Source organism: Mustelus asterias, chromosome 7 (genome assembly GCF_964213995.1).
Source record: "Mustelus asterias chromosome 7, sMusAst1.hap1.1, whole genome shotgun sequence".
NCBI classification, from domain to species: Eukaryota; Metazoa; Chordata; class Chondrichthyes; order Carcharhiniformes; family Triakidae; genus Mustelus; species Mustelus asterias.
The window spans coordinates 98,628,403-98,655,909 of record NC_135807.1 but is presented as its reverse complement, the minus strand read 5'-3'; the positions used below and the strand labels follow the sequence as shown (position 1 = coordinate 98,655,909).

The window sequence follows — 27,507 nt, the reverse complement described above, 5'->3', positions numbered from 1 at the left end:
TATCCTTGCTCAAACAATTTCAATGTAAAACCCAAGAACAATCTTGTAGATTTACAATCTGTTGTTTTTTTTAAAAATGCATTATCTGAACTCTAAAAGTGATGGACTTTTAAAAATACAAAATCAAATTGTTAGAAATTCCAGGTACTCATGCTGGATAACACAAACTTTACTGTATTAAGAAATTCTTAACAATGCACTTAGTGTTTGGGGAAGTACCATTGTGCAGTGTGGGTTGCCATAGTCATGTGACCTCGGTAATCATCAGTGATGTATAAAGACTTGAGAACAGAAGGCATTTCATCCATCATTTGGGACATGGTGTCAGAAGTGTGCAGTTAAAACTGAGTGAATGTTGATAACTGTCAGAGAGTCAGCAACTGGAAGAAGCAGCAGAGAATAATTGAAACTTCAATCTGCAACTTTGTACAGGACACGTGGTTAGTATGGTTCTGAATATTCCAGCACTGGCTCCTATGGAATTGCCACAGATTTAAACAAGAAACCTGAACAATGTTATTTATGAATGGGAATTTCAGCACTAAATGGGGGCGACGGCAACGGGGGGGCGGGGGCGCTCTGTACTATCCCCAGGCAAATGGAAAGGCTTAGGCAGCTATGACTTTGTCAAAGGGATCATCAAAAAACAAGTAGATGTTTCAGTAAGTGCAGGGAAGGTGGTAAAAGAGGGGGAGGTGTGGCATTGTTAGTCAAGGACAGTATTACGGTGGCAGAAAGGACATCTGATGAGGACTCGTCTACTGAGGTAGTTTGGGCTGAGGTTAGAAACAGGAAAGGAGAAGTCACCCTGTTGGGAGTTTTTTATAGACCTCCGAAAAGATCCAGAGATGTAGAGGAAAAGATTGCAAAGATGATTCTGGGTAGGAGCGAAAGTAACAGGGTGGTTGTTCTGGGGGACTTTAACTTTACAAATATTGACTGGAAAAGCTATAGTTCGAGTACGTTAGAGGGGTCAGTTTTTGTCCGATGTGTGCAGGAAGGCTTCCTGACACAGTATATAGATAGACCAACAAGAGGCGAGGCCACATTGGATTTGGTACTGGGTAATGAACCAGGTCAGGTGTTAGATTTGGAGGTAGGTGAGCACTTTGGTGACAGTGACCACAATTCGATTACGTTTACCTTAGCAATGGAAAGGAATAGGTATATACCAAAGGGCAAGAGTTATAGTTGGGGGAAAGGAAATTATGATGCGATTAGGCGACATTTAGGTGGCACAGGTTGGGGAAGGAAAGTGCAGGGGATGGGCACAATTGTAATGTGGAACTTTTTCAAGGAACAGCTACTACGCGTCCTTGATGAATATGTACCTGTCAGGCAGGGAGGAAGCAGTCGTGTGAGGGAACCGTGGTTTACTAAGGAGGTTGAATCTCTTGTGAAGAGGAAGAAGGAGACTTATGTTAAGATGAGACGTGAAGGCTCAGTTAGGGCACTTGAGAATTACAAGTTAGCCAGGAAGGACCTAAAGAAAGAGTTAAGAGCCAGGAGGGGACATGAGAAGTCTTTGGCAGGTAGGATCAAGGAAAACCCTAAAGCTTTCTATAGGTATGTCAGGAGTAAAAGAATGACTAGGGTAAGATTAGGGCCAGTCAAGGACAGTCGTGGGAAGTTGTGCGTGGAGTCTGAAGAGATAGGAGAGGCACTAAATGAATATTTTTCATCGGTATTCAAACTGGAGAGGGACAGTGTTGTTGAGGGGAGTACTGAGATGCAGGCTGTTGGACTGGACGGGATTGAGGTTCACAAGGAGGGGGTGTTAGCAATTCTGGAAAGGGTAAAAATAGATAAGTCCTCTGGGCCGGATGGGATTTATCCTAGGATTCTCTGGGAGGCTAGAGAGGAGATTGCAGAGGCTTTGATCTTTGTGACGTCATTGTCTACAGGAACGGTGCCAGAAGACTGGAGGATAGCAAATGTTGTCCCCTTGTTCAAGAAGGGGAGTAGGGACAACCCTGGTAATTATAGACCGGTGAGCCTTACTTCTGTTGTGGGCAAAGTATTGGAAAGGATTATAAGAGGTAGGATTTATAATCACCTAGAAAGGAATAATTTGATGAGGGATAGTCAGCACGGTTTTGTGAAGGGTAGGTCGTGCCTCACAAACCTTATTGAGTTCTTTGAGAAGGTGACCAAAGAGGTGGATGAGGGTAAAGCGGTTGATGTGGTGTATATGGATTTCAGCAAAGCGTTTGATAAGGTTCCCCATGGTAAGCTTTTGCAGAAAATATGGACACATGGGATTGAGGGTGCTTTAGTGGTTTGGTTCAGGAATTGGCTAGCTGTAAGAAAACAGAGGGTGGTGGTTGATGGGAAATATTCATCCTGGAGTTCTGTTACTGGTGGTGTACCGCAAGGATCTGTTTTGGGGCCACTGCCGTTAGTCATTTTTATTAATGACCTGGATGAGGGCGTAGAAGGATGGATTAGTAAATTTGCGGATGACACTAAAGTCGGTGGAGTTGTAGATAGTGTGGAGGGAAGTGGCAGGTTACAGAGGGACATAGATAAGCTGCAGAGCTGGGCTGAGAGGTGGCAAATGGAGTTTAATGCAGAAAAGTGTGAGGTGATTCACTTTGGACGGAGTAACAGGAATACAGAGTACTGGGCTAATGGTAAGATACTTGGTAGTGTGGATGAACAGAGGGATCTGGGTGTCCATGTGCATAGATCCCTGAAAGTTGGCACCCAGGTTGATAGGGTTGTTAAGAAGGCGTACGGTGTGTTAGCTTTTATTGGTAGAGGGATTGAGTTTCGGAGCCATGAGGTCATGCTGCAACTGTACAAATCTCTGGTGCGGCCGCACTTGGAGTATTGCGTACAGTTCTGGTCGCCGCATTATAGGAAAGATGTGGAAGTGTTGGAAAGGGTGCAGAGGAGATTTACCAGGATGTTGCCTGGTATGGTGGGAAAATCGTATGAGGAAAGGCTGAGGGACTTGAGGTTGTTTTCGTTAGAGAGAAGAAGGTTAAGAGGTGACTTAATAGAGGCATACAAGATGATCAGAGGATTAGATAGGGTGGATAGTGAGAGCCTTTTCCTCGGATGGTGATGGCTAGCACGAGGGGACATAGCTTTAAATTGAGGGGTGAGAGATATAGGACAGATGTTAGAGGTAGGTTCTTTACTCAGAGAGTAGTAAGGGCGTAGAATGCCCTGCCTGCAACAGTAGTGGACTCGTCATCATTAAGAGCATTCAAATGGTTATTGGATAAACATATGGATGATATTGGAATAGTGTAGATTAGAGGGGCTTTAGATTGGTTCCACTGGTCGGCGCAACATCGAGGGCCGAAGGGCCTGTACTGCGCTGTAATGTTCTATGTTCTATCCAGCACAAGGCAATCCCAGAGTGGAGAAACACACCTACTGAAGGTACAGAAAGTAGTCCAGTTTAGTACTGATGTCACACTGCACCCAAATTACTCTTCCAATAGTTAAAACACCACTGAAGCTGGAAGATGGAACAAGACCAAATGACAAAATCCAAGTGAAACATCAGAAAACCAAATCTCACTTTGATAAAGCTGCCAAATCATTTCCAGAGCTGAGGATTGGAGAACTGGTCAGCTTGCAAACATTCAAGGCTTTCAACAAAAGTCAGCCCACTTGGGACCTGCGTAGATGTGTCATCCTTGACGAAAATGAATGACCAGATATATCATAACCAGAGGCATATGCATGGAACTGGCGAAGCTGCTCCTTCACAGCAGACAGCTGATTCAGAAGATGTGAGTTCACCAATTGCACAAGGAACTGAATGACCATCAGTCCCAGAGGTCAACCGTTTCCCAACAAAGGCAGCACGGATCAGCAGCAACAACATTCCCCGGAGAGGCAACTTCATCCCAGGACACTAGGCAAACAGCCAAAATAATCCTCATGTGTAACATTAGAAGACCTGACTGTTTTAAAGGTTCCGTATGCAATGCTTCTACAGAGATAAACAAAAGTGGGTCAGACTGGAATCACCAGTTTTCTGTACATAGGTAACGATTTTCATTGTAGACTATGTATATGCCTGAATTGCAACTGCAAATGATAGTGTATGCAGGTTGTTTTCTTTATAGGAAAAGGGGGATGTTTGGAGAAGTGTCTTTGCACAATATAGTTTGTCATAGTCATGTGACCTCTGATATCATTCCTTGGTGTATAAAGACTTGAGAGGAGAAGCTATTTCATTTAAAAGAGTTGGAACACATTGGCCGGTATTTTATGACCTCGCTCAAGTGAGGTCAACAAACAAACCATTATGCATTTAGGCCATTTTTTTTTAAACCAGCTATCTGAAAACAAATGGAGAGGGAAAGATTCATGCAAAGCAGCTGAGTAGAAAATCTTTGCAGCCAAATCAAACAACTTGCAATTATATAAGCACTTTTAATGTAATAATTGCCCCAAGACACTTCTCAGCAGCATAACGAAACACCAAGGTCAGGTAACCAAAATTTCGGTGAAAGATGCAGGTTTTTAAGGAATGTCACAGACAGACTGGAGGAGAAGTTTATGGCAGGAATTCCAGATCTTAAGGCCTAGATGGCTGCAACCATTGGTGATGCAAAAGGAACAGAGGATGCACAAGACAGCAGAGTTGGAGAAATGCAGTTCTTGGAGGATTTTAAAGCTGGAAGATGTTACAGAGCTAGAGAGAATTTTAAATATTAGGATTTTTTAATATTGAGGCTTTAGTGAACCATCATAGATAAGTGAGCACAAGGGTGAGTGAGCAAAAGGGTGATGGGTGAATGAGTTAGGATATAGCAGCAGAGTTTTGGATGAACTTAAGTTTATAAATCTGCAAATGGTCAAGAGAGCATCGAAATAGAGTCCGGAGGTAATAAAAATATGGATTAGAATTTCAGCAGCACATAACCTGCCCTCGCCTATCCTTACTGCTTATTCCAGCCTCCTCACCCAAAGTCCCACTGAACCAAGCCAGATTTGTTCCTGACATCCCCTCGCCTAATGTCATTCCTGCTCACCCTGAATTCTCCACTAGGTCATTTGTAGCCCATTATCTCACCAGCCCGTGTCATGTGTCTGTCACCCTATTTTTACCTATTTTATGAGTTTTCTGATCAACCGTTGCTCTGGTTCCACTCTCCCACCATGCTTGCCAACCATAATCACAATCTCATTCCCCCAGGGTAATTTAAAGTCCTAATTTCAGCCAATCACTAATGTTTGACCTACTGATGTACAATGCCTTGAAGTGTGACATATTGGACTTGCGCTAGATGTAAGACTTTCGATTAAATTGACAATTTTCCCAAGGAAATATGTCTGGATAGTTGTGGTCTTCTTTATGCTTCACAGTTCTGGTGAATATTAGAAGTGGTTGCTAAGACTTTGACAGCTGGAAGAAACTTGAAAGGAATGTCTGCATAATCAGACAAAACTCTTAACAGTTTTGGCAGGGAAGACTTTCCATTATGTTTCACATAACTTACTCCTAGAATTAGCACTGGATCCCTTGATTACTTTTAAATGACTGAAATCTCTGGGTAGAGGGAGTTACATTCAGAACTTCAGGAATGGTCACTCTGGTGGACAAATATCTTTACAGGCGCACACACAACTATGGAGAAGAAACATGTAGGAGAGAAAAAATGAACGCACACCCACAGGAGTGGAGTAGACAAAGAAACACATGCAGGATGAAAGGAAGAAATGCCTCACACTGCCCAGCAGTATATTCTAGATCCTAACCACTTGCTATGTAAAAAAAGGATTTCCTAATATTGCCATTGTTCCTTTTGCCAAGTGGGAATGATGAGAATAAAGGGGAAGAGAGAAATACTACACAGGACTAAAGCACGAAGGAAAGACCTAAAGACACAGGAGACAGACAAAACACCGGACTTGGAAGCAAGAGTAGGCCATTCGGCCCTTCAGGCTGCTCTGCCATTCGATAAGATCATAGCTGATCTGATTGTCGTCTCAACTCCACTTACCTCTCTGCCCGCCCCTCCCAAAAAAAACCTTCAACTCCCTTGTCTAACACAAATTTAGCTAACTCAGCCTTGAATCAATTCAATGACCCAGCCTCCACTGCTTTCTGTGGAAGAGAATTCCACAGACTTACAACCATCAGAGAAAAAAATGCTCACCTCCATCTTAAAAGGGAGACCTCTTATTTTTAAACTGTATCCCCTGGTTTTAATCCCTCTGTCAACAACATCCATCCGGTATCCATCCTATCAAGTCCTCTTAAGATCAAATATGTTTCAATAAGATCATCTCTCGTCGAAACTCCAGTGGGGTATGGCCCAATCTACTCAGCCTTTGCTCAAAAGATAACCCGTTCATCCCAAGAATGAGTAAAGCGAACCTTCTTTGAACTGTTTCTAAAGCAATTATACCTGTTATCAAATAAGGAGACCAAAATTGTACACAGCACTCCCGGTATCATCTCACTAAGGTTCTGGTTTGCTACAGTATAATTTCCCTACTTTTATTACCCATTCTTCTTGAAATAAAAGGCAAATTTCCACTTGCCTTCTTAATAACTTGCTTTACCTTCATACTAAATTTTTTGATTCATGTACCAGGACACCCAGATCCCTCTGCACCACCGAGTTCTGCAATCTCTCTCCGTTTAAATAGTATGCTCCTTTCTATTCGTCCTACCAAAGTGGGCAAATTCACATTTTCCTACATTATACTCTATCTGCCAAATTTTTGCCCACTCACTTAACCTACCTATATCCCTTTATAGACACTTTGCAACCTCTTGACAACTTACTGTACTACCTAGCTTAGTGTCATTGGCAAATTTAGCTACCGTACATTTGGTCCTTTCATTCAAGTTATTGCTTTAGATTGTAAATAATTGAGGCCCCAACACTGATCCCTGTAGCATTCGGCTAGTTACAGCTGGAACCAAAATTGGCTCATTTATCCCTGATCTCTGTTTCCTGTTAGCTAGTCAATCCTTTATCCATGCTAATATGTTACACCCCATCCCCCACACCATGAGTTTCTTATTTGGTGTAGTAAATTTCAATATAGCACCTTGTCGCATGCATTTTGGAAATCCAAGTGCATCACATCTATGGGTTCCCTTTTATCTACCTTGCTTGTTAATTCCTCAAAGAACTCTAATAAATTAGTCAAAAATGATTTCCTTTTTCACAAAACCACGTTGAATCTGCCTGATCCCATTGCTATACCCTCCTTAATAATGGATTCTAACAATTTCCCTATGACGATGTTAAGCCAACTGGCCTATAGTTTCCTGTTTTCTACCCGCTTTCTTTCTTGAATAAAAGTGTTGGTTACATTTGCTATTTTCCAATCCACCAGTGATTGCCTTAGTTACTCTTTTCCTATTTAAATGCTTGTAGAAACTCTTAGAATTTTACATTTCTAGCTATCTTTCTCTTATATTCTAATTTCTCCCTCTTTATTATTTTTTGGTCATTCTTTGCTGGTTCTTAAAATCTCTCTAATATTCTGACCAACCACTAATCTTAGCAGATTTGTACAGTGTTTCTTTCAACTTGATGCTATCCTTAACCTCCTATTTAGCCACATATGATGCATCCTTCTCCTAGAGTCTCTTTTTCTCCCTGGGATAAATCTTTGCTGATAGTTATTAAATATCTCCTGAAAGATTTGCCACTGCATCTTTACTGTCCTACTTTTTAACCTGAATTCCCAGTTCAATTTAGGCAACCCTGTCTTCATACCCTCAAATTACCTTCATTTAGTTTGAAACAATAGCTTTAAACCACAAACCTTAACCTTCAAACTTACTGTGAAATTCTATTACCTTATGATCGTTGTCACTTAGAGGCCCCTTTACTCTGAGGTTATTGATTAATCTTCTCACGGCACATTACCAGGTCCAGAACCGCATGTTCTCTGGTTGGCGTTAAAACATATTGCTCTAAGAAATTGTCTTCAATACACTGGAGGAAGGCTATCTTTGGCAAACTGATTCGCCAATCTACATTTAGATTAAAGTCACCCATGATTATGGGTGTATGGCAGTGTCTTTCATACACACCCTATTTATTTCTTCCTGTACACTGCTTGCAGTGTAACTTTAGTTGGGGATCTGTAAACTACTCCTGCAAGTGACCTCTTACCTTTCCTATTTCTTATCGCTACCAAAACTGATTCTACATCTTGTTCCTTGAAGCCAAGGTAATCTCTCAAGTGATCCTTAATTAATAAAGCTATCTCAACACCTTTGCCTCACTTCCTGTATTTTCAAAATGTTAAGTATCCTTCAATATTTAGGTCCAAGCCTTTGTCACCCTGCAGCCATGGCTCTGTAATGGCTATCAAGTCAGAAACATTATCCCAAGAGCTGTTCAAAAGTAGTTATGATGTGGAGATGCCGGCGTTGGACTGGGGTGAACACAATAAGAGTTTTAACAACACCAGGTTAAAGTCCAACAGGTTTATTTGGTAACAAATACCATTTGCTACAAAAGTAGTTAGCCAGGACATAGCATCACTGGGTTTTACATCGAGATCACAGCTGCCTTTGTTTATAAGCACACAACAAAAAATGGAACAATTAAGATGTAAACAGGGCGAGGGAACTGAAAAATTATACTGCAGAGATAACATAATTACATTACTTTCAATGGTTAAAAGGAATGGGGGTTAAATAAACAGCCTGAATAAAGTGACTGTTGAACGTAAGGCCTTCACTGATGTCTGCAGTAGAAAATAGTGTCAAAAAGAAATGAGACACAAGGAAGATTCACTCAAGCATCTATTTCTTTAATAACAAAGAAATTATCTTTCACAGCCTCAGTGTGGCCCAAAGGACCTTACGACCAATTAAATATTTTTGAAGTGCAGTCACTGTTTAATTGTAGAAAAATATTGCAGCAAATGTACGGACAGCAAGGTCCACAAACAGCAAGGTCCACAAACAGCAATGGCCAGAAAATGCAGGAAATAATCAGCAGGTCAGACAGCATCCATCAAGAGGGAAACACCTAACATTTCAGGTCGATATCCCTTCATCAGAACTGAGGAAAGATAGAAATATAGTAGGTTTTGACCAAGTAAAATGGGCAAGGGGTGGGTGGGGGAGAGGGAACAAAAGAGAAGGTCTGTGATAGGGTTGAGGGCAGGAGAGATTAAATTACATGGTTTCATGGAACAAAGGCAAAAGTGAATTATAATGGGCAAAGTAAAGAAACAAATGGTGTGTTTAGATGAGGTGTGGATTGCTAAATAGCAGCTGTCCAAATCCATAGGGAAGGAAGGAACTAGAAAAAGCCAAACCAGCAAAAATAAAACATGAAACAAAATGCAGGCAGAGTTTATGATCTAAAATTGTTGAACTCCGTGTTGAGTCCAGAAGTCTGGAAAATGCCACATTGAAAGATTAACTGCTATTCCTCAAGCTTGCGTTGAGCTTCACTGAAACACAGTGGCAGGCCGAAGACAGAGGTCAGAGTGGAAGCAAGGTGGAGAATTGAAATGACGAGCGAGAGGAAACTCAGTGTCATGGTTGCGGACTAAATAGAGGTGTCTGCAAAGCAGTGATCCAGAGTGCATTTTGTCTCCCAACGTAGACAAGACCACATTGTGAACATTCAGAATGCCAAATTGAAAGATTTACAATTAAATTGCTGCTTCACCTGGAAGGTGTGTTTGGAACCTTGGAAGGTGAGAAGAGAGGAACTAAAAGCACAGATGTTGCATCTCCTGCACTTGAATAGAAAGGTGCCATAGGAAAGAGAAGGGGTGTTGGGGGTAACTGAGGAGTGGTTGTGTTGAGGAGAGAACGGTCCCTTCAGATTCTCTAAATGTAGGAGAGGTGAAGATGTGTTTGGTGATAGTGGAAATGGGAGAAAATGACTCTTAATCTGGAGGCTGCTAGGGTTGAAATGAGGTCAAGGGAACCTTTCATGATTCTTGGAGGGAGGGAAGGGGTGTTAGCAGAAATGCTTGAAATAGATCAGACAGGGTGGAGGGCCCTGTCAACCATGCTGGCTGTTTTGATTTCATATATCCAACATCTGCAGTATTTTGATTTTGTATTTCTTATTGTCGCAATGGTAGTTGATAAATAACTGTTTATCCAGGACACCAGAGAGATCGCCTCGCTCTTCTTCAAATATGTTACAGGACCTTTTATCCCCAACTGAGAGCACAGCTGGGGCCATGGTTTAGTCTCATTTGAAAGAAGGCATCTCCAACAATGCAACACTCCATCAGCACAGCACTGAAGCCGCCGCCAAAATTTTGCGCTCAAGACTCTTGAATGGGACTTAAATCTTTTGAGTATAGGTGAGAGTGCTACCTTCATTCCAGACTGATAATATAAATTAATATCATGGGAACTCAGCTCTACCAACAAAGAACTTAAAATCTATCAAGTATTATCAATTCTGTGTTTCTATATTAAAAGCCAATGTCTTCTAATCTAATTTGAACAATCTATTACCTGGTCTTTCTACTTTGATGACTTCTGCACCCAGGTCTCCCAAGATCATTGTGGCAAAAGGTCCTGCCAACACTCTGTGTTTGGAACAAAGAATAGAAACAAACAGTTACATTCACATTGTTAAATTCTCACCTAACAGAGTTCTTTTGTATTACTGAACTTGATTTACCTTGTGAGATCTAGGATTTTAACTCCTTCCAATGGTTTTACATGTCCTGAAAACCAACATACAAGTGTTAGAGCTCATTGTCAAAGAGTCACAAATTCAACTTCAAACCATATGGGAGAAGTTACACAGGTATCATAATACATCTTAAAACAGAAGGTTCATACTCATGAGTTACAGATGGTCATCTTTGACTGGTCTACAAAATAGTGACTGGAGCAAGAGCTCACTATATCGCTGATAACACCACTAAAGGGTGGTGCTTTCCTTAGAGAAACATAGTGCTATTAAAAGTAGTCATTTTTCTATATCTGGCATCTTCTATCATGTAGATTTGAAAGCATTAGTGTTCATGGAAAATTTTATTTAGCATTTTATTTGGCATGGCTATTGTGTACCTTAGTGGTGAAGCGATATACCATTTATCCTGAAATAAAGGCAACAGTCACAAAGCTCAGGTGCAAGCCTAGGTTATGAGCCAGGGAAATTCACATGATGTGATATTTATTAACGGCAGCATTTTTGACAGCATTTGTGCAATTGTCCCCTTTCTCCTATCTTACAAATGATGGTTATTTTCCACAGAAGAAACCCAACTAATAATTATAGCAAGATAAATTCATACATTTCAAATTCTCTAAGGTTGGGAAGGAGTTGTGTGTGTGGATTAGGATTTCAAGGGATAAAGATCTACAATGTAGAAATTAAGATTTTCTCTCATGTTATTGATACTTCATATCCCAGGAGCCTGAAACAGTCATACTCACCAGAGGAAGAATATGGCCCTTTAGACTTGGACATGACACACAATCTGACAATGATCTGCTGAATTGCTAACTTATCTGCTGGCAAATCCAATTAATCTTCTGTTAGGCAGTGAACTTTGTTCTAAACCGGAAAGCCAGTTGATGAATAACTGTACTGGAGCCACTTTTACTTGGTCTTACATTTATGTCGAGTTAAATATTATAAGCATACACCTCCATAGTTTCATAGCAACTTTAACAATATGTCCCATTGTTGGCTCTTAGGATTGGCCAAACAGATTTTATTCCCACGAGACTGCAAAAGCATAACATACATCATACTCTGTCAGCTTTCAAGCCTCCCATTTTAACACACAACTATCTAGACTTCCTCTAGCTTTATTCTATCTGTATAAACTGCCACTTATCCAACCCCACAATTAATCTGCCAAAACAATGGAAACTGGGGAGATAATAATTCCCTTAATCCAGTGAAAATCAGGTAATTTGAGAGCTTTGGGCATGGTGTCAGGATAAACATATACTCTCAGCAAATGTTGCATGGTTGACTGGTTGGTTAGCCTGAGATTATGAACTTTTGTCAATAAAGTCTCATAGCTCTTGATAAAATGAGCACACATACGAAAAATGTTAAATTTTAAATGTTAAACAAATTTGAAAAGAGGTTTCTGAATTTTATTTCAATCCTGTTCAGGAAAATGTTTGATCCCACCCTGGTGTAGATGTATTTTCCCTGTTATAAATCTCAAGATTGGTTGCAGTGTCCCATACTCACAGAATACACTGCAGCAACTTTGTTAGCAACCATCCAGCCTGTGACCTCTACCTCATTGAAGGACAAGGTCAGTCAGTTCATCAGTACATCATCACACACCTTCCCACTTGGACATATATCCCCATTCCATCATCATGGCTAGATCAGAATCCTGGAATGCACTGTCCAGCAGCACGGTGGCAGTACCTTCCCACAAAGACTGCAGCGGTTCAAGATGGCTCATTGTCTTTTCAAGAACAACTAGGGATGAGCAAAATATAGGAACATAGGAATAGCAGTAGACTATTTAGATTATTCAGGCCATTGAGCCAACCTCATCATTCAATATGAACAAGGCTGATTGGACACTTCAATTATTTTACCCACACTATCCCCATAACCCTTTCATTATTGTTAATCAGAAATCTATCAATCTCTACTTTAAACATATTCAATGTCTCAGCTTCCACAGCCCTCTAGATAGAAAATCCCAAAGATTCACAACCCTCAACGTAAAGAAAATTCTCCTCATCTTGGTCTTAAATGGTATCTCCCTTATTTTGCAATTGTGCCCCCTGGTTCTAGGCTCCTCAACCAAAGGAAACATCTTACCTGCATCTACCCTGTCTATTTATTCCATTAATTATTTTGTAGGTTTCAATGAGATCACCACTCATTCTTCGCAGCTCTAGAGAATACTGGCCCAGTTTATCCAATCTCTCTTCACTGACAGTCCCGCCATCCTGTGAACGGGTCTAGTGAATCTTCATTGCATCCCTTTATGACAATAATATCCTTTCTGAGGTAGAGGACCAAAACTGCACTCAATATTCCAAGTGCCGTCTAACCAAGCTTCTATACATTTAAAGCTAAACTTCACTACTCCTGTACTCAAAACCTTTTGCGATAAAGGCTAATATTCCATTAGCCTTCCTAATAGCTTGCTGCACCTGCATGTTAGCCTTCACTGACTTATGGACAAGAACGCTTGGGTCCCTCTGTACATCTACACTTTCTAATTTTTTACCATTTAGGAAATACTCTGCATGTCTGTCCCTTCTACCAAAATGGATTACCTCACATTGTTCCACATTATATTCCATCTGTCATGTTCTTGCCCACTCACTAAACTTATCCAAATCCTCCTGTAGCTACTTTACATCATTTTCATAACACACATTCCCGCTTAGTTTTGAATCATCCATGAACTTGGAAATATTACATTTGGTTCCTGCATCCAAATCATTGATATATATTGTGAACTGCTGGGGCCCAAGTACTGATCCTTGAAGTACCCCACTAGCCTCAGCCTGCCAACTCAAGAATGACCCATTTATTCCTACTCTCTGTTTTTTGCCCATTAGCCAATCCCTAATCCATGCCAGTATATTGCCTCCTATCCCATGTGCTTTTATTTTGCTAATCAACCTCCTGTGGGGACTTTATCAAACACCTTCTGAAAATTGAAATATACTACATCCATTGACTCTCCTTTATAAATTTTGTTAGTATGCCCTCAGAAAAACTCCAACAAATTTGCTAAACATGATTTCCCATTCATAAATCCATGCTGACTGCTCAATCAGATCAAGCGTCCATTTGTCATATCCTTTATAATAGCTTCTAGCATTTTCCCTACTACTGATGCAGGCCTACAGGTCTGTAGTTTCCCATTTTCTCTGTCCCTCCCTTCTTAAATGGTGGGGTGACATTTGCTATCTTCCAATCTTCAGGAACCAGTCCAGAATCTATAGAATTTTGAAAGATGATCACCAATGCATCCATTATCTCCATAGCAACCTCTTTCAACTCTCTGGACAGGGGCAGACTTGCATTGGAACACATCATGCCTAGGTACAGGGTCCCGACCAATGGTGTGGGGGGGCGGCATGCTGGCCGGTGTCCGTGTGAATTAAATCCAGCTTACTTAGTGGCAACATTCAGGATAGAAGCAATACAGAGAGAACTGGCCTGTGTGACTGGGGCCTTTTCCTGTCTGCTGGTACCTGTAGAGAGTCTATGAGTAGTATCAGCTTCTTACAATCTGATCTCCTGGCCAGGTAAACCCTTTAGACCACCTCATTGAATAAAATGAAGCCAGTTATTTTCAAAGGGCTGTTTCTGGGAACTTGTGTAAATTGCCTGCATTGTTTCAAATACAGCAATGAATGTATTTGTAAAAAGCTGTTCAGAGATAAACCAATCCTAGGCATAGTGATAAATTAGTTGATTAAATGAGACACATTTTCCATGTTAGTGCAACATTATGAAGTTCAGAGTAGGATTTCGTGAAAATAGCTCTCTCTCCCTCTCCCTGACAGTTCCCCATCCCTCTTTCTCTCACTCTCATTATCCAATATGCCCATTATCCAACCACCTTTTAACTCTGTCCATTTTAACTGGTTGGTGTATTATGGACTGCAGTCTTAATCGGAGTTAAACTCCTTCTTCGGATTAATTTGAGTGGGAGTTATCAGCAAACCTTCCCCAGCTGTCAGGCAGGAAGTGCCATTTGTTTTAATCCGATCCGGAACTAGGTATCCGATGTGAGAGAGAAATTATTTTGGTTCGTTTCATGCGCTCCACAAATTTAGTGACAAGAAGGGAAGCATGTTTGGGCTGGCCCGATGTGCGTGAAAGTCTCACATAATTACTATGTTGCAGGAGGCGTTGAGTTAACCCAGACCGATCTGTTTATTTTTTGGCTAATGCCACAATATGTAGCACCTCATTAGATACAACATTTAAATTATTTTAAATGCACACAGAGAAGACTCTCAGAAACAAATGTTTCAACTTCAAAATGTAAGATAAAGGATTCGTTTTATAAGTCAGCCCACACTGGGAGCTATCCAGGAATATACAAATACAGACCTCGCTAACTGAATATTCAGTATTCTCTGCTGTGAATTATACAGCACCTGGCATGAACTGGTAATACAATATATTGCAAATCCATCTATAGTACTGATCGCAGTGTCACGAACACCAAAGTTTCATGCCGCCCTCAACAGATCAATGTAGTGCGTCCTAATGAAATAACGCAAACTGCAATATATGTTTAGCACATTAGAGTGCATATTATTGACAGGAAATGTGCCCCCTTCAGTGTATATTGTTACTGTGATCTTCACAGCAAATTGCCCCACAATTTCCACTGAATTTGAAGTATCGAATCAAACCAAAGCATTTTTGCCACTTCCTTGCTTTACAAATGGCACATTCAGCTATATTTTAGAATACCAATTGCAGCTGTAAAATGGTATTACTGCACTAAAATACCAGTTTAAAAGAATTACCGTGAATACATAACAGATTTAACAATATATTGCTCCACTGGCCGGTAGCCTTGTAAACCAAAATATCCAACATAAGCCGAATATTACAACACAGGTCATTCAGGCCCATCATGCCTGCATTGCCCCTTTGAAAGAATTAACCAAGCAACCCCACACTTTCAACATAGAAACATAGAATATAGGGGCAGGAGGAGGCCATTTGGCCCTTCGAGCCTGCTCCACCATTTATTACAATCATGGCTGATCATCCAACTCAATAGCCTAATCCTGCTTTCTCCCCATAACCTTTGATCCCATTCGCCCCAAGTGCTATATCCAGCCGCCTCTTGAATATATTCAATGTTTTGGCATCAACTACTTCCTGTGGCAATGAATTCCACAGGCTCACCATTCTTTGGGTGAAGAAATGTCTCCTCACCTCTGTCCTAAATGGTCTACCCTGAATGTTCAGACTGTGACCCCTGGTTCTGGATTCCCCCACCATCAGGAATATCTTCCCTGCATCTTCCCCGCCTAGTCCTGTTAGAATTTTATAAGTCTCCATGAGATCCTGTAAATGTTTCCAAGACTATATTTTTGTGAGCTGATATTGATCGAATAATGAAACACCTGTCTCTCTCACTTTAGTACTTTCTCTCTAGCATTATCTCTCTCTCCGCCATTCTGTCCCTCTCTGTCTTCCAGGTTCCCTATTTGTTTCTGTATTTAAAGGTTTCATTTAAAATAATGAAATAGGCTGTTCATTTTAGTGGTAGAAGATGGGTGAAAGATTGGACCCCATCTCCCTCTTGCTAATTCCAGTTTTGCGCTGCCTCAATGTGGTGAATTGTAGAAGGAATTAGCTGTTTGACTGGGGGCTGTTCTTCATCTATTTTAATCTAATTCTTCATCTGAAGTCTAATACTGCAATAATGCTCATCTTTCTGGTATTTTGATCAATCTCCACAGATAATATTCTGGTGACTTGGTGGGCAATAGCTGCATGCTAAGTTCTTAAATTCCCATTATTATATGCAACTAGTTAACACAAAATGAGCCAAGATTCCAGCTTCTCATTAGGTCTGTGATTCGAATGGGTCTATTCAAACCATCTAATCCATCTGTTAGGGAGAAAATCCTAGTAGGTTTGAGAAATTTCAAATAATCCGGGATTTAAGTCACTAATAAATACTAGCAATAAGTGAAATGACCTCAGATCAGACTAACAGTTTAACAGGGGAAATGCCTGCATAAAGGCATATAAGAATAAGATTTGAACAAGTATTTCTGATTTAAACATGTATTTTGGTATGTTAAATGTATTAACTGTATTTTATAAAAGTAATTGTGCACTTTGGCTAAGAGCAGGCTGCTGTGAGGGGTAATCGGGTGAAGCCTTAGCAGACAGAACCACATTCTTCGGAAACAATGAAACCTTAGAATGTGTAAGTTCTTATCAGCGAAAGTTGCTCGCATTAAGGTTTTCAGGGCTACTAGTGAATGGTTTTTCACACTATCCAGATAAGACAGGTCCCTTCTCAGACATGAGAATGTACATCTGTCTCATTGGGCCAGTGATGTAGCAGGAGTTGGTGGGAACCTTAACTTTGACCTTGGTAGCTAAGCAGAGGAAGAAGCATCAGAAATAGAGGGAGGAAGCATTCGGATTCTACAGACCAATGAAATCCCATGATGTCAGAGGGTAGAATGCAATTGGCTAAAGTATGTGACAAGTGTTATTAATGATTGATTTCTATTGAAGATGATTGTTGCGGGATTCTCTGGAGGCTAGGTATCGCCAAAACGTCAGCCAATACAAAGACTCAAGAAAGCCAATGTCCCCGGTTTAAAGACGTATTATAAGCCAACAATTAATGGGAAAATGAGCATTGGGCGGTCCAATGCCTTACCACAAGAGAAGGCTTTGAGCATTCCAATATAACTCACTCTGACTGCCATTACTAATGCTGTACCATTGGTGAACTTAATTACTTGTGCACAGCCACATTTGAGTAAATTTACAATTACTACTAATGCTAAAATCTATTCTATGCTAAGATCTATTCAAATGATCTCTTCCATCCATCTCTCTTTCTTCCCATACCTCCCTCCCTTTCTCTCCATCATTCCTACCCTCTGCAGTGCAGCTTGCTTCTTTTTTTTAATTAGTTAAACACTGAATTTAGAAATGTGACATACATGAATGTACTGTGTTGTTATTTTAAGTGATGGAGGGTGGGTGGAGAATTGGATCCCATTTTCCTCTTGTTACTTCCAGCTGTGTGTCCACATATGTTGTGATCTGTGGAGGAAATTGTCCTGTTTGACCGGGACTTGTTCCTATCAGCAGACACTCGTGTGAGCGCTGTCAGGCTTGAGATGTCAATGCTGCAGCAATGCTCATCTTTCTGATATTCTCATCAATGAGTACCCTTCAGATAATATTACTGAAAAGATTTTACTTGAATATCCTCTTGTGGCTCTTAGAGGGAATCGATTATGTGCATTTTCCCTGTTGAGGTTATTACATAATAACGGTGAGTTTTGTGAGGGTTGTGGTGGGGCGGTGTGGGTAGGAAGCGTCTGAGAGGTGGGGGGATCTATCCAACCCAGGCTATACCCATCTTTCTATCTCTCGCCTATCTTTTTAAGTGAACGTTTGAGTGTACAAATGTCAAAAATAAAATGAGATTATTAATTTAAAAGGGGAAAATGAGGTAAAGAGTGAACCCAATTTCCATCTGGATCCTTGCAGCTCTGCCTGTGAGCATTGGTGTGAGCTGCGGCGAGATCTGGCCTGTGTGACTAGAACTTTTTCTGTCAACAAGCGCCTGTGTAGAAATTGAGTGGCGTCAGCTTCTTTGGGAGTCCAATACTACAGTAATGTTCCTCTCTCTCCCTGACCGCCTGGGCATCCTAGACAACATCAATGTATAAATTTAAGCTGAAAGCGTATGTCATAGCTAGTTATGAATTATATTGACTCATGAAATGTTTATTTTCTGTGAAATAAACCCCATAATTAACCCTTGGGCGGGGGGAGCATGGTGTTATTGGGAGGGGCCCAGAAATTCTAAGTCCACCACTGATTCTAGGATACATAATATTAGGTCCCAGGGCTAACCTTGCAAATAATGCCCATTTCTTAAGAATAAATCAAAATCAAAGAATACTATTCTATGGCAGTCAACAGAAAACTGGAAACACACTTCATAGACTATTTCCTCGGGTGGATGGAGCTATTACAAGGGGGCATAACTATAGGGTTCGTGGTGGGAGATACAGGACGGATATCAGAGGTAGGTTCTTTACGCAGAGAGTGGTTGGGGTGTGGAATGGACTGCCTGCAGTGATAGTGGAGTCAGACACTTTAGGAACATTTAAGCGGTTATTGGATAGGCACATGGAGCACACCAGGATGATAGGGAGTGGGATAGCTTGATCTTGGTTTCAGATAAAGCTCGGCACAACATCGTGGGCCGAAGGGCCTGTTCTGTGCTGTACTGTTCTATGTTCTATGTTCTAATATGTGGTATGTACCAATAATGAATTCAACTACACGTTATCAGAGCTGCTTCTAGACCAATGTAATCTCATACAAAGTCTGGACTAAACGTTTGACATATTCGCACATAATTTCATTCACCAGCATAGGATTTATTGGTTGAGAGTTGCCTACAGCTAACAACAAGGCTCTTTTAACAACCAATCTACGAGAGAGAAATTGTGTAAAGTATTCCTGAAACAGGAAGAGCTGTTAAATTGTCTTTATGGTATCTCAAAATGGAACCTCAGAGATCCTTTCACCCAAACAGCAAACATGTGCTAGTATTGAGCCTTTAAAAAGGAGCAATTAGAGAAAGGCAGTTGATAAAGGCTGAGGAAACCAAAGTCCTCATGTTAAAGTTAGTAATACTTGAAAAATCATGACCACTCCAGTTATAATGATACTGCCTCACTTTGCATGGAGCTTGCTGTTGCAAGAACTTTGAGCTTACAAATGGTCATGAACAACATTACATCTCTGAGATCAATGAAAACCAGCTGGGTCGACAGCCAAACTTCCCAACTGCCTTGTGGCATTACGTTACTGAATGCTCTTTAGGAATAATTCAATTGCCTGCGATCACAAACAAGACCGCCTATTATCTTAATCTGAGAGTGGAATAAAAGCAATATCTGTTTCCATTGCCATATAATATCACAAAGCTTTCTAGACACAATGTCTCATGTTGGGCACTTAGGTGACCCAACAAAACAAACGTCCTGCAATTTAGACATACAGACTAAATGGGAACCGTAGTCCAATCGAATTAATCTAGGAATCCAGATAATTAGCACCCCTCCATCTGTTCACAGATTTCCCAAAACAACCCATTAATTCACCCACAGCCCTCAATTTCTTTCCTCCTGAAATCAACGGCAATGGAGTGGGAATTTTGAAAATATTCAATGATTCTGAAGAGAAGTAGCCATTGCTAGACAAGCTGCTTCATTCCACAATGCTAGAATTCATTTCATCACTCCTACCAAAGATATGTTAGGACTGAGACTGGAGCCCAGTACCAATTGCAACAAGTATCAACTCCTGTTTCAGAAGATGCATCATCACTTGTTCCAGGAAACAGCATCCCATCAATTTTCTGTCAGTGTTATTCAGAGGCAAGGGTTTCCCAGAAGTTTATTTATTATTTCATAGTACATGAGCACTGCTGGCAAGGCCAGCATTTGTTGACCATCCTTAAAGGCTGTTCCAGAGAGCAGTTAAGAATCAGCTACATTACTGTGGGTCTGGAATCACATGTGGGCCAGATTTCCTTCCTTAAAGAGCACTAGTCCAGCAGATGAATTTTTAATCACATTTGATGATAGTTTCATGGTTGCCATGATTGAGACTAGCTTTCAATTCCATATTTTATTATTGAATTAAAATTCAATGTTGTGGGGAGACAGATTCAAATTCCACCAACCACCTGTGGTAGGATTTGAACCTGTCTCCCCACAGCATTAACCTGGCCCTCTGGATTACTTGTCTAGTAACATTATCATTATGTCACCGTCTTCCCTTAATATGCTAATAATAACGTTGTGTAATCATCACCAGACATTTCTGAATGAGCTCTGCTCTTATTCGTGCTCTCTATTCAATGGACAGTCCAGGGATATGATAGTGTGTAGAGCTGTTTTTTGGTTCAGTAAATGTTCTCAGATTTACCTTTGCAGGTATAGAGATGTTTATGTAGCACTGTTGTTACTTAAGAAATAAGTCCAGAGGAGATCTAATTTAAGGATTTAAAATTGTACATAAACAAATTGAACCCCAATTAATCACAAACTATACAATGGGGCATTGATCCAAATAAAGAACAGAGTTTAGATTTGTTTAACAGAGTAGTGAATGGTGGGTGGTTTGGGGGGTGGGGGAGGGGGGGTTGGTGCCGGTGATGCAGTGAAGGAACCTACAGAGGGATTTGAGATTAAGATTATTAAGAAGTATAAGCAACACCATAGCATGCAATATTTCTTGGACTTTGGCCATTCTGGATTCAATATATTATGCAATAGTGTAAATAATTACTTGAAACTCAAAGCAGCAACAGGGTGCTGGGAACTAAAACCATCTCAAAACGTATCACTCATAAAGTCCAGGAAGAGACAATTCACATGGCCAAGATATTACAGCATCAAAAGGATCATATGTGAAGGATGATGACACTGGATTTGCTACTCTTGGATGAATTATATTATGTTAACTCATTTAGACATCTATGCTGTCAACAATGTATTAATTTTCAAAGGTCAATTATAGGATGCTTGCAGAACCAAATTTAATGGAGCTGAACTGAATGAGAAACTTGCCTAAGAGGAGTTACTATATATTGTGTTCAATAACTCATTCAAACTAGCTCCTACAATGGGCGATCACTTCACTATTTAAACAAAAATGTGGTAAGTGAAGGGAAAGAGTCAAAATAAATTCCAATTAACTGGCTTGTCTTATAAATAGATATGGATGGTTAAGATTCCCTCAGTCATAAAAATATACAGTTTTCATGTTGCTCCATCATGAAGCAGTTAAGTGCTAACACTAATATCTAAAGATCAAAGAATGCAAAAATCACTCACTGCTGACGAGAAACCAGATGTACAGGAAACGGTGGGGTTTTTTTTAAATAGCGCTCAAGTGGAGTCTGGAAAATGGAATCATTTTTTGGTAGCTGTACACTTTTGACAGAATGGCTAATCTATTGATATCACTGTGTACATAACTGAAACAGTGCGTGTGGCTTCTATCTCTAAGCAGACTGCAATAATAAATCTGCAATTACATATTTTTAGCTTGTCGCTATTACCATGGCTCATTACAGATACTGTGCCAATCCATTCACAATTTGTATTTGTCTTGCATGGAGATATCTTAAACCATAGTATCAGGAGGACCAAAGACAGCAGTTCAAATAGATGGGGTAAGGGAAAAATGGAGGGATTGAAGAAATTAAAATGCAAGAACTGCCAAGAGATTATTCCCCTCATGACATCCCTTAGAAAGTGCATAGACCAGTTTAAAGCACTGTGAACACTGATCCTTCTCCAAGATCTCTCAATGTTGTGTATAAAACATTCACTCACTTTATGTTGACAGTGATTGGGGAAAAATGAACTAGCTCCCACACAACTAGGGAAAGTGCAGGGAAGTGGAACAAATTGGAGGGCTATAATCATATCCAAATAATAGGTAGACTTTTTAAAAGTCTTTTGTTGTGGCCTCTGCAACCATGGGAATTGTCCAAAGCTGAAGGAACTATTATTTCACCTGAAGAACAACATTAATTGAGCCATCAAGAGTGGTCTCTGAATGATAAGGAACAACAGGTATGAAGAAAAAGGGGTGCAATAATTAGACCATAAGATCCAGGAGCAGAATTAGTTCAATTACAAGTATGAAGGTGAGCGTTTCCCCCAAATGGTGGAAACCTTAGAATGATAAATGCATTATGAACCTGAATTTGACAATTGTGATTGCAAATCATTGACACTGATTTGCATTTGTACATGCCAGCTATTACTCCTAATCAGAGAGGTTATAATCCCTTCATTTTAGAAGGTGAAGAGGTGCTTGGTGATGTTATGCCAAAATTGAGATTTGCATAAATCGCACTAGCAATATGTACAAAACAGAATAAGTGATGAGTCCTTCAGGCTACTGAACTTCAATCCAAACTAAATGACCCAAAACTGCAAGGAATAATGATCCCCAAAAATACTCCGATTTCCCATTAAGCTAAATCCTTACCTTGGCAAGATACCCAAGGATCATACCTCAACTCAGTACTCGAGTTTCCTGATTATATAATTCCATGGTATAGTATTATGGTTTATATACTAAGAGGGTATAGCTTCTTATTGATTGCCAGCCTGTACTAGCTGTATAAAATACAGTAAAGTGACTGCACCACTTAATTCAGCTGTGATAAATTTTATCTAATTGATGAACTTTTACCTTTAATTGGTTCCAGTTAACCTAAAAAACTATTTGACGGTGAGTCTAATGGTCAGAGGAAAGTTTATCAGCAGCTTCCAATTGATTTCTTTGTATGGAAGCAGTTACTCTTGTGGTTTGTCAAACATGGATTAATCAATATCTTCAGAATGGTTAGTATCTCTGATTAATTTTCTAAATTGAAATCCCCTCACATTGTTTATTTCTACCTCTTGTCACTGAAGGCCTATTTGCAAGACTGTAAAGTGATGGATTTATTTGGAGCACTGGAAATCTTGCCAATGCTTTGTTGCTTATGCTCCACTAGTCCTTGTGTCTACATTAGACATAGTCGAGAACAGACAAGCAACTTGTGAATTGATTGTAAGAAGTGGGATTTCTCAGTCAAATTCAGCCTCTCTTCTAGTGAGCTGGGTGCTGAAAACTTGAAAATTTTAACAAAAAGTTGTGCCTGAGTGGAGCTGCCTCTTACAGGAATTTCCATCTTGTCCTGTTGCTTATTGTGCCTTTTGTGGGACTGTCTGAAAATCTTACTGAAGTTCCTAATGAAACCAGGCATAATGAGGCTCACTCTGGGAGATAGGTTAGCACATAGGTACTGACTCTTACTCAGAAATGGGTCCTCGTCTTACTTTGTTCAGCTCTGAGAATGCTGGCCTTTAGTTTTAACTTCAGTAGCATATCACAAGCAAAAAGATTATTTGACCATCAAAGTCTCCTCTCCCCTCCCCCATTGTCTCCTTCCTCTGACATACTGACTAAATATCTAAACTCACCAACAACCAGTTTCTACATCCTCACGTATTCTTTCTGGGTTCCTAGCCTGTTCAATCACACTGTGAACACTGGTCCTTCTCCAAGATCTCTCAATGTTGTGTATAAAGCATATGTTATGACAGTGATTGGGGAAAAATGAACTAGCTCCCACACAACTAGGGAAAGTGCAGGGAAGTGAAACAAATTGGAGGGCTATGATCATATCCAAATAATAGGTAGACTTTTTAAAAGTCTTTTGTAAAGCATTTTAGATGCTGTAATATAGTTTTTGTAAACAGCTCTAGGTCTTTTTCTGGTTGGCAGGATATAATGAGTGGTGTGTCACAGGGATTAGTGCTGGCACCTCAACCATTTTACAATTATACAATCCATTGGATGAAGGGACTGAAGGTATAGTTACTAAATTTGCTGATGACACAAATAGGTAGGAAAATAAATTGTGAAGAGGACGCAAGGAGGATAGAAGAGAGCATAAGTAGATTAAGTGAGTGGGCAAAACATCTTGCAAATTGAGTATAATGTGATATTGTCCATTTTGGCAGGAAGAATAAGAGAGTTAATTATCTAAACAATGAGAGATTGCAGAGCTCTGAGGTGCAGAGGGATCTGGATGTCCTAATGCATGAATCACAAAAAGCTAGTATACAAGTACAGCGGCTAATTAGGGACGCTAATAGAATGTTCTCATTTATTGTGAAGACAATTGATTACAAAGGTAGGGAGATTATGTTTCAGTTGTACAGAGCATTGGTGACACCACATCTCAAGTATTGCGTATAGTATTTATCTCCTTATTTAATGAAAGATGTAAATGCATTAAAGTAGTTCAGAGAAGGTTTTGTAGATTACTAATAGGAATGGGTGGGTTGATATATAAGGTTGGAGAGGTTAGGTTTGCATCCACTGGAGTTTAGAAGAGTAATAGGTAACCTGATTGAAATCTTTAAGAGGGGTGTTAACAGAATGGATGTGGAGAGGATGTTTTCCCTTCTCGAAGAATCTAGAACTACAGGCCACTGTTTAAAAATAAGGGGTCGATCATTTAAGACAGAGGTGAGTAGAAATCTTTTCTCAGTGGGTCAAGAGTTTTTTGGAACTCTCTTCCTCAAAAAGCAGTGGAAACAGAATCATTGAATGTTTTTAATGCAGAGTAAGATAGATTTTTGATTAACAAGGGGGTGAAAGGTGATGGGGATAGGTAGTTACAGTCAGATCAGCCATGTTATTGAATGGTAGAACAGGCTTAAGAGGCTGAGTGGCCTACTCCTGCTCCTAATTCGTATGTTTGTATGTTCATATGAATAATCCACTACTATGAAAATGTAGTGAACAATGAGGGGATGTTGTTAGGTTTCAAGAGGGCATATATACACATTGGGGGAATGGGCAGACACGTAGAAAATTAAATGTAGTGCAAGGAACTGTGAAGTGATATATTTTGGTAGGAGGGGCAATGTAAAATAAGGGTACAATTCTAAAAGGAATACAGGAACAGAGACACCCAGGATAGTATATGTGCACAAGTCGCTGAAGGTGGCTGGGCAGGTTGAAACAGTGGTTAAAGATGAATTCCTGGGCTTCATATATAGAGACAGAGTACAAAAGCAAAAAAGGTTATGATAAACATTTATAAAACACTGGTTCAATTGCAGTGGAGAATTGAGCACCATGCTTTAGAAACAATGTGAAAGCCTTAGAGTAGGTGCAGAAAAGATTCATCAGCTTGATTCCAGGGATGAGGAACTTCAGTTTCATTCACAGATGGAGAAGCTGGTAGTGTTCTCCTGAGAGCAGAGGTTGATGAGAAGAGATTTTTAAAGGTGTTCAAAATCATGAGGGGTTAAAGCATTAGCAAAGAACTGTCCCCTTCATTCAAAGGTCAAGAATCAAAGAAGAAAGATTTAAGGTGATTGGCAAAAGAACCAAGAGGACATGAGGAAAATCTTTATTTTAAGTCAGCAAGTGGTTATGATCTAGAATGCAATTCCTAAATGGCTGTTGGAGGAAAATCCAATCAGGGCATGCAAAAAAGTACTTGAAAGAAAAACACTTGCAGGAACATGGGCAAAGGCTAGGGTGTGCGACTAGGTCAGCTGCTCTTTCAGAGAGCTGGGGTGGTTTGACGGGCTAAATGGCATCCTTCTGTGCCTTAACTACTTTGTGTAGCTTATGAAATTTATAAATCAACTGTCAATCTATACTGATTTATTTTTGAAAAAATAGAAACTCAAGATTTATATAAAATCTCTTGATTTTTATGAGCTTGTTTCATGTCGTCATCTGGCCAGTATTTACTGCCCACCCTAGTTGCCATTGAGAAGGTGGTGGTGAACCACCTTCTTGAATCGCTGCAGCCCACGTGCTGTGGGTTGACCCACAATGCCGTTAGGGAGCGAATTCCAGGATTTTGACCCAGCGACTGCGAAAGAACAGCGCCCAAGTCAGGGCGGCGAGTGGCTTGGAGGGGAACTTGCAAGTGGTGCTCTTCCCATGTATCTGCTGCCCTTGTCCTTCTAGATGGAAGTGGTCGTAGGTTTGGAAGATGCTGTCTAAGGATCTTTGGTGAATTTGAGGTATGAGTACATCTTCAAGATAGTACATACTGCTGCTGACGTCAGTGGTGGAGGGAGTGGATATTTGTAAATGTGGTGCCAATCAAGCAGGCTGCTTTGTTCTGGATGGTGTCAAGCTTCTTGAGTGTTGTTGGAGCTGCACCTAGGCAAGTGGAGTATTCCATCACACTCCTGACTTGTGCCTTGTAGATGGTAGATAGGCTTTGGGGAATCAGGTGGTGGCTCACCGCAGAAGTCCTAGCCTCTGACCTGCTCTGGTAGCCACTGTATTTATGTGGCAAGTCCATTTGAGTTTCTGGTCAATGGTAACCCCAAGGATGTTGACAGTGGGGGATTCAGTGATGGTCATTGAATGTCACAGGGCAGTGATTAGAGTGTCTCTTATTGGTGATGGTCATTGCCTGGCATTTGTGTGGCATGAATGTTATTTGCCACTTGTCAGCCTGGATATTATCCAGATCTTGTTGCATTTGAACATGGACTGCTTCAGTATCTGAGGAGTCGCGAATGGTGCTGAACATTGGCGAACATCCCCACTTCTGACCTTATGACGGAGAGAAGATTATTGATGAAGCAGCTGAAGGTGGTTGGGCCTAGCGCACTACCCTGAGGGTCTTCTGCAGAGATGTCCTGGATCTGAGATGATTGACCCTCCACAACCATCTTCCTATGTACCAGGTATGACTCCAACCAGCAGAGAGTTTGCCCCTGATACCCATTGATTCTAGTTTTGCTAGGGCTCCTTGATGCCACACTTGGTCAAATATGGCCTTGATGTCAAGGGCTGTCACCTCATCTCTGGAATTCAGTTCTTTCATCCATGTTTGAACCAAGGCTGTAATTAGGTCAGGAGCTGAGTAACCCTGGCGAAACCCAAATTGGGCATCACTGAGCTGGTGCTGCTTGATAGCACTGTTGGTGACCCCTTCCATCACTTTAATGATGATCAAGAGTAGACTGAAGGGGCAATAATTGGCTGGGTTGGGTTTGTCCTGCTTTGTGTGTACAGGACATACCTGGGCAATTTTCCACATTGTCGGGTAGATGCCAGTGTTGTAACCATACTGGAAGAGCTTGGCTAGGAGAGCAGTAGTTCTGGAACACAAGTCTTCAGTACTATTGCTGGAATGTTATCAGGGCCCATAGCCTTTGCAGTATCCAGTGCTTCCAACCATTTCTTGATATCACATTGAGTGAACTGAATTGGCTGGAGACTGGCATCTGAGATGCTGGGCATCACTGGATGAGGTCGA

The 27,507-nt window shown here is 40.6% G+C and overlaps 1 protein-coding gene across 1 annotated transcript in view; it reads right to left on the bottom strand.

Annotated features, from left to right (window-relative positions):
• The window catches only part of sugct (succinyl-CoA:glutarate-CoA transferase), a 481,778-nt gene that overhangs the window by 437,008 nt on the left and 17,263 nt on the right, over positions 1–27,507 (bottom strand). Inside the window, exons 2-3 of the mRNA XM_078216553.1 lie at positions 10,608–10,653; positions 10,439–10,512 (exon numbers count right to left, since the gene is read on the bottom strand). Coding sequence (XP_078072679.1) covers positions 10,439–10,512; positions 10,608–10,653 — 120 coding nt within the window. The remainder of the gene's footprint in view (positions 1–10,438; positions 10,513–10,607; positions 10,654–27,507) is intronic.